The sequence below is a fragment of the Sceloporus occidentalis genome, unplaced genomic scaffold (assembly GCF_023333645.1).
Source record: "Sceloporus occidentalis isolate IW3139 unplaced genomic scaffold, rSceOcc1.0.p SCAF_53, whole genome shotgun sequence".
Classification (NCBI taxonomy): domain Eukaryota; kingdom Metazoa; phylum Chordata; class Lepidosauria; order Squamata; family Phrynosomatidae; genus Sceloporus; species Sceloporus occidentalis.
The window spans coordinates 1,704,537-1,712,638 of NW_028317033.1; the positions used below are offsets into that span (position 1 = coordinate 1,704,537).

Here is an 8,102-nt window from a genome sequence, read left to right on the forward strand (position 1 = left end):
CATAGAGACAGACAATAGTTATAGTTCTGAGCATAAAGTTTCAGTTGCACCAACATGTTTTATGGCAATTTGCTTCTAACCAATTTCTTACAAATATCATGTGCCTATCAAAGCAGTATTTCTATTTATGTTTATTTTTTGTTTTAATAAATCACAATAAAAACCTTCTACGTTTTAAAGTTCTGTTTCTTTCCCTTTCATGTTGTCTCACATCTGCCAGCAAGGTAGACGATGAGTCAAGTATGTACATTTTATCGCCATTGCTTGCGCCAGATGACCATCAAGCCAGTGGAAAGGGATAAAATATTTTAGAAAAATGGGGACTTATAACTAAACAGGGATTCTTTTTTCCCTTCACCCTAGAGTTTCCAGACTTAATAGAAGAGAATCAGATACCTGGCATAGGGTAGGCGCTGTGAAATGAATTAGACCTGGTTATGTGTGTCTACCTTAGCCATTCATATCTTGGTGGAAAAAAAAGTTATTCAATAATTCAAAATTTAAATCACTGGTCGCTGGTCACCCCATACTGTTAGTAACATAGTAGTAGAATACTGGTATTTTTTTTATGTAGGTTTTAGTATTTTTATGAAAATGAGGTATTGTAGCCACAAATTATTGACTGACCATTCTAAATATGGGTTCATGGCGTTATAAAGATACAATGACATCAGCATGGTGGCAGAACAGAAAGATGGAAAGGAAAGTGGAGCCATTGCCATGTTGCAGGCTTTACACAGAAACACTTAGTGTACGTACACTGCACATCACACACAGACTTTGAGAAGCTTTCGTTGCTCTTATGCATATAGCTATGGGAAATATAACAGATACTACGAGGTAGTTTTATAAACGGGATGCATTACTCACTGTGCTTAGAGGAATACCAGCGGCACTGATGAGGCATAGGACTGGATGAAACCTGCCCCTGGGGTTCATGGTTCCCTTCGGCAGAGGGAATTTCCCTTGCTTATCAGTTCTACGCTGCCCTTGTGGCAGGATTGTTCTGTTATACTGATTGAGTGTTTTCCTCATTAATGGCACAAGTATGCTAAAACTTGAGACTTTCCTGAGTGGGGATTCACTGGAGGGCAGGCACTCTTAAAGAGTCCATTCTTGGTTGAGCTAGTCTCATGTTTTGCAGATTTTTTTTTTAATGCGGTGAAACGTTATACCTAATGCTAATCAATGGGCTACAAAAGAATAACGTAAGACACAAAACGCTAGATACTCAAGCATTTTGTGTCTGGGGATCACATTCAAATGGATACAAGGACCAACCCTGCGCCATTTCTCAATCCTAAAAATACATAACAGTCATTATGCATTCACCCAGCGAATCTAAACCAGTACAATTGCTTAGAAAATGTGTTTATCAGGCTACTACAAATAAGTGACTGTAGAAGAAGAAAAAAAAACCCAAGAACATCATTCACGAAGACAGTTATACTGGAACAGAGTCATTTGTATTTATAATTTGCATATTACTCCAAGTAACAGTTATAATAATGTAACTTTGGGAGACTTACACAAATACAGATTTACTTTGCACAAAAAAATCCAGTACAGCAGCAGAAATGGTGATCTAGACCCTTGCCGTCAGCTAAAGGGTCACCAGGAAGCTGCACATGTAACACTGCGGTGTATATAATGAACAAGATCACCAACTGTTCTTTAAGTTATAAGGAGTGCAATTAGCAAATAGCAGCCTGATGTTAGTACTGTTGGAGAGGCTTGTAAGATATTTTCCCACCAAGAGGAAGGCAACAAACATGAATGTCCTTATCACTAAGTGCCACGGTCTTTAAGGTGTCCGGTAACAAGCGCTCCTCATGCTAGCTTTGCTAGCCAACTTTCCACATTGCCGAGGTTGACATCACCCTCCTCTTCTTTGCTGTCCCGAGCGCTGCACTCCACAAATTCAACTTTCATCGGCAACTGGGAGAAATCAAAGTCCTTGCCCTTTTTACCCAGTTGGTGGGTGGTCGTGGAGCTACTGTCCAGGGTACTAGGAGCAGCTGACTGAGTAACACGCAGCGTGTTCCTATGAGAAGAAATAACGAAAGCAATAAGCTCTTCCGAAACAAACTTTGAATTTGCCATTATCTAACAAGAAAACTTGTTTCAAGTGCCACAAGTAGCTATCCCACCCCTGAGAAAGTATTGAAAATGAACAGCTTCATTATTAGGCATAAAATACAGCATGACAAACATTTTACATGAAGAAACAGTGGGAACTACAGAACCAAATTCACTATATACAATAGCAAATAGGCAATGTCAGATATGCTTAAAGTAATATCTGTCTGAATGGTACATGAAGTGCTTTGGTGGTCTCCACTGCCCCACATCACTCTTCGTTATCAATTGAAAACCATGGCAAATTTCTCAAGCATGAAAGGCTGAGCTAGCCCTGCATAATGCATAGTTTAATGGGCCAAGAGACTGAAGAAATCTTACTGATCTAATTATACATTATACAGGGCCAGCCAAGCTCAGTCTATAATGATTCAATGTGCCACTGCCAAAAAAGCAATATTCTATTGCTCAACATGTTTCTCTGGCAGTGCTCTATTCTTCCTTTGTCCATATTAGTGTATTTAATGAAACGGTTTTCTTTTAACCCGAGCGGTCTTACTGAGATACTTACAGCTCCTTTTCTAACTGCTGTTGGATCAGTTTGGCTGACTTGGCCATAGAGATGTCTGTACGGAACAAAGTGACAAAATGTTTGTTAAGGTTAGATGGACGTACATAACATTAGAAGGGGAATGCAACTCACTGACAAGAGGCTGACATAATCTATACAGCAGATACGCAGCCTTATTATAACACCTCTACTGGACACAGCTATTTGAAATTGTGTGGAGCATATTGTATCATTGTGTGTGTGTGTGAAAGCAAGCGCTCCGTTTGTGTTTTAATGCCAGTCCCGTCACGTCCAGGAGAAAAAGCCATTTGCAACCCTGACAATTTTCCCTTTTTGACAAGGGACGTCTACAATGTGTGAGACGTTCCAGAACAGCAAGCGAGAAAGAACATGGATAGATGCAGCGGCCTTTCCGAGAGGGGAACTCACCCTGCTTATTGCATGCAATAAGAATCGGCGGACTATTTTTCAACAAAGTCCCGTCCGTCAGAAGTTGGTACAGGAGTTCTGCTACCTCTTTCACCTCCCGCTGGAACGCAGAGCTGTCCACCACAAACAGCAGTGCCCTAACAGATGCCAGCAAAGGTTTGTCATTAGCACTCGATAAAAACAATGTAAAGCTTGCAGGCATATTCATCACAAGTTCTTCAGGGGTAAACAGAAATGAAAAGGTTATTTATTGCATGTGCTAGAGCAGAATGCTATAGAGATTACCAAACCTTAAAGCACAGCATTGCTGCTTGACCAACGTACAATGTTTTCTCTGTGCAGTCTGACATAGAAGCAATTCAAAGGCACTCGTTGGGATTAGATGCATGCATGGTGCAGGGCTGAATCTATCACTTAAAAATCCCAGCTTTATTGGTACATGATCGACTTATTTACTTTAAGCTTTGTAACAGTCAATGGTAAGTCTTCCAAAATTATTCTAGTGCACGTTTGTCTATGGAGCCCATTGAGAATCATATCAAGTATAGAACTGATTGGCTCATTCTGTATTCCCTTTCTTTTATTACATACATAAGCCTATGACCCTCTACTTGTATATTATAAACTTGTGTCATAATCCTTTTGTATTTTGTTGAAATCCCATCTGTATTTCAAAAGTTTCTATCATACCCTCTCTATCCTCGCTCCAAACATATACACGTTAGATTGCTTAAGCACTTATAATTTCTTATTTTCATCCTGCAATCCACTCAACAAACAGTAGTCTGAACTCTCTCTAGGATGTCTGTATCCTATGCTATATTTAGTTGGATTAATAATTATTGTAATAATAATACTAATAATAATAATAATAATAAGGCTGAATTAAACCAGACCAGTAAAGACATTTCACAATACTGTCCTGGCAAAAGGGAAGTTATAGAAACAAAGACAATAAAAAATAGTAAAATAGGTCAGTACATAAAACCTTTGAGAATAAGAAGCTGACTACATGTATATCTTGAGCTGCGTACATCTGCCTATCTACACCAGTCCCTGGGAAGTCACGTGGGATGTGTGTAAAGATGTCTGTTACACATCCAGTACCTCGCTGCTGGCTTATATTGTTCCAAGAACTGAAGTCTTAGGCTTTCATGTCCAGGAATATCAACCAAAGTAAGACTGGAGCCCTGGGGGGGGGGGGGGGAGAAAAAGAAATGTTACCAAGCCGTCGACCAATTTTACAGCAATGTAACCGAGGATCATACATTACAGATTCTGCAGTGCTATTACAACAGTGAATATTAAGGACATTGACAAGATACCATTAGACAATGAGATTAACACATACTGGTACAGAAGGAATTTACAATCTATTATGTGTAATGCAACAGATAAGACATAAAAAGCAGGAACACGGGGTTCCTTTTCCGTCTGCTGGCAAGCCACAAATCACAATGCAAAACATGATATATTAACACGTGTCACTGGTTTTAATAATAACTGAAACGCTTCGCGGGTCGCATATCCCATACCTTGTCATTCTTTGCCTTGTAGACGGCAGAGCTTGCAGTAATGGAAGTCTGGGTCTTCTTGTACTTTCCGGTTAAGAGCTGGAATTAAGCACAGATATGAAAGTCCTGCTATCCATTCCATAAAATAGCTACTATATGGCCATTCCACAGCCCCCATTACCATTAATAAATCTAGAGAGGTGTGAAAACGCGCAGAATGTGGGGGGGGGGGGCGATTCATAAAAAAGTGACTTTATTTACCTGTTGATAGTGATTTTTAACATACATTACATTATGGGATTCTGTGCAATGCCCTTCAGAATAGTTTTTACGCCAGACGTGCCTTCAGAGCAGCTCATCATCCCAAACAAGCTTATTTTGGAAACGGTATAACACATAAACGATCAAACACCTTCACCTTGTGCTACATGGAAATATAGATTTTTAATAACACCAATATTAACCCAAATGGCACAGATCTCAGAGTCATACCCTGCAGAAGATGAGAGTCTTTCCCGAGTCGCACGCGCCAAGCACAAGCACCGCTCTTCGGCTAATCCGGCTTCTTTTCAGGAGCTTCCATAGCACTGCGAATAAATAATACGGTACTATTATTAAGTCTCTGAATGCACTGGGGACTGAATGGACTGGGGACTGAATGCACTGGGGACTGAATGCACTGGGGACTGAATGGACTGGGGACTGAATGGACTGGGGACTGAATGGACTGGGGACTGAATGCACTGGGGACTGAATGCACTGGGGACTGAATGGACTGAGGATTGGGGACCCTTCCCGCCTGTCACAGGAAGATGAACCAGCTGATGAGCTGCTATTATACACAGCTTTTCACTGACTGTCAGGGGTCCTCTCTGCAACTGAACAGCCCAGTGTCACTTACCGAGCGTCAGCAGCACGACCACCACAGCCACCACCACCGAGAGTACCGTAGGATCCTGCCGCTGTAACTGCTGCTTAATACTCTCCATGTCCGCCAACCACTGGGACCCAACAACCTGCTCTGCCTCCGCCATCTCTCACAACCACTGCGCAGTGCGCATGCGGAGCTGTCGTACCGCTACACTGCGCATGTGCACCCGACTCGTTGACGTGTCACTGCCGACAAAGCGCAACCATTCAGAACCCTCCGAGTCCTAAACGCTAGAGAGACACGTTGTCAATAATTTGTCCCCAGGTGTGAGTTAAGAGTTCCAGGCAGCATCCGCTTTTGGTTATAGGCGCGGTTAACGGATGGAGGGTTTTATCCAAAGACGAATAATATGATCTATTGAGCGCTGTTTATGTGAAACACATTTAGCAGTGCTTTAAAGATTGTGTATTGTAGAAGAGCATGATGAACACTCATATCGTTCAACCATTCCGAGAGTCTGGGAAGGATAGGGAGGACATTAGGGGAGGAAAAAGTGAGAATTGGGTCTCAAGGATGGGCTATCTAGGTTACACTACTTTATTATTATTAAGGAAATACCTTCTTGAGCACAATTAACATATGTAATTTATACTTGGGCTCGCCGTATAGGGAACTTTCACCAAGCCAATTCCTCGTATCGAATTAATGTGTTTGTACTATCTAAAGCCCAGGTTGTATCAGAGATGGGCCCCCATTTTACACAGCTGTGCTTCCTCCCCATCCCTATGTTTAATACTGTACTTCTTTAACGTGGCACCCCGGGGAAGGTTTTGTTTTTTTTTACTTGAAGGGCACGTTGGGCATAACTGTTACGAAATGACTTATTTGGTTAAAATCTGTGCTCCTCATTTCCTCTTCTTGATCCTTACAGAAGGCCTAAAAAAACCTGCACAGCATACTGGGCCTGAAGATGGTGCAGTAAACCTGAAAGTGGCACACCACAACTCCCATCATTATATAGTGATCCAGACACATCACTCCTATCATTAAATAGCAAGGCAGACAGAGCGTGATACAGTATAACGCCCATCACTATATACAGAGTCAGACACTGATGATGGTACACCATAACTCCTATCACTAGATACTGAGCCAGACATTGACAGCGGCTCAGCATAACTCCTATCTCCCATTATCATCATCATTTTTGTTTGCATTTTCTAGCAAGAAGCCAGAAAAATGCAGATGGAATCTTGACAAACGAATGGTGCAGAAACGCTTCTCTTTCTTCACAAATCCATGGCCTGGTGAATCGAGCTGAGACCGGTGAGAAGCAGATGAAGGAGGAAGACAGAAAAACAAGCGTAGGCAAAAGAAGGAGCAGAGAAAGGGGACATGGAAGCGGTGGGCAGAGAAGGTAGGGAGACATTGAGATAATAAGTGTGAGAGTGTGTTGCGCTCCCCACCTAATGCGCCCCTGCTATTCACAGCACCCAAGTGCTGCCAGTCACGGGTGCAGTTTTTTTACGTGACCTACAACTGTCAATTTCCTGGGACTTGTCACTTAAAGTACTTGCAGAAGCTCCCAAATCCCAGGACTGTCCTGGGAAAAACTGGACAGTTGGCAACTAGTACCCTGTCCTAAAATTAGGGCCTTTTTTCAGTTATGCTTTTTAGTGTTAATTAAGCTTCTTAATGCAGACTCAAATCCATATATTTGCTCCTCTGATAAGTATAGAATCCAGTTAATTGAATAAGGTTATTGGAAGCAAACATAAGAGAATTAGTGAATGTCCCCACAGCACCATATGTGGTCTTCACAATAAACCAATGTTAAATTCATGGCGGTCATTGAAGGGATTATAGATGCAGTGTAAGGCGACCAGCCCAGAGAGTTATAAAAGTTATTGCGGTCCGCGCGACCTGAGCCACAGCTCCCGTAAGGCCTCCTTCTGGCACATGGAACCCAACCACTCCCAACCCCAGTGAAGATAGCCTGCTTTGGGCATCTACATTGGGGGCTAGAGACCTTTCTACTTTATTAGGAGGGGGTCTTTTAAAGTTTCTTTCATAACAGAAACACATAACCTAGGAACTTTCCATTTGTAGCCTTTTCACAATTTAAACCCAGGTCTCCTTTTATAAATTCACTCCCATACACTCTTACATAGATCTGTTTGGATGCATTGTTATTATATATATATATATACACATATATACACTGTATGACCTCTAGTGCAACCAGGAAGCGTCCCTACATAACGTTCTTGGACACGATCGGGAGCAGGCCTGTTGAAGTAATTGAAGCAGCTGCTAAATGAATATATGATAGCAAGACATCAGTGTTCAGATAGCAGACATGTTTGGCTGCTGTTACTCTTTCCATTGATCTTCTACTGACTAGAATGGGAGTTCTACTGAGCATGTGCAACTAGCATACCATAGTATGCCTTCTGCTTTGACGACAGGCAGTGAAGGAGGAGTGAAATAAGACAGAAGTCCTAATTTCTATATGTTTTATTATTTCCAAGAACGAAACAATGTTTGCACTGATTTGCACCAAAAACCTTTGCTATTAGTCAAAAGACTTATAAGAATTGTTATAAATGGTTTAATCTGTATGTAAATATAATGTTAA

The 8,102-nt window shown here is 41.5% G+C and overlaps 1 protein-coding gene across 1 annotated transcript; it reads right to left on the reverse strand.

Annotated features, from left to right (window-relative positions):
- Positions 1-1,830: 1,830 nt before the first annotated feature.
- LOC149288173 (signal recognition particle receptor subunit beta-like) lies at positions 1,831-5,594 on the reverse strand. The gene is made up of 7 exons (XM_089492088.1): positions 5,495-5,594; positions 5,086-5,180; positions 4,615-4,692; positions 4,187-4,269; positions 3,080-3,216; positions 2,651-2,705; positions 1,831-2,044 (listed from the first exon to the last, which is right to left on the reverse strand). The coding sequence occupies exons 1-7, from the start codon at positions 5,580-5,582 to the stop codon at positions 1,831-1,833; spliced, it is 750 nt and encodes a 249-aa protein (XP_089348214.1). The 5' UTR covers positions 5,583-5,594.
- Positions 5,595-8,102: the final 2,508 nt, after the last annotated feature.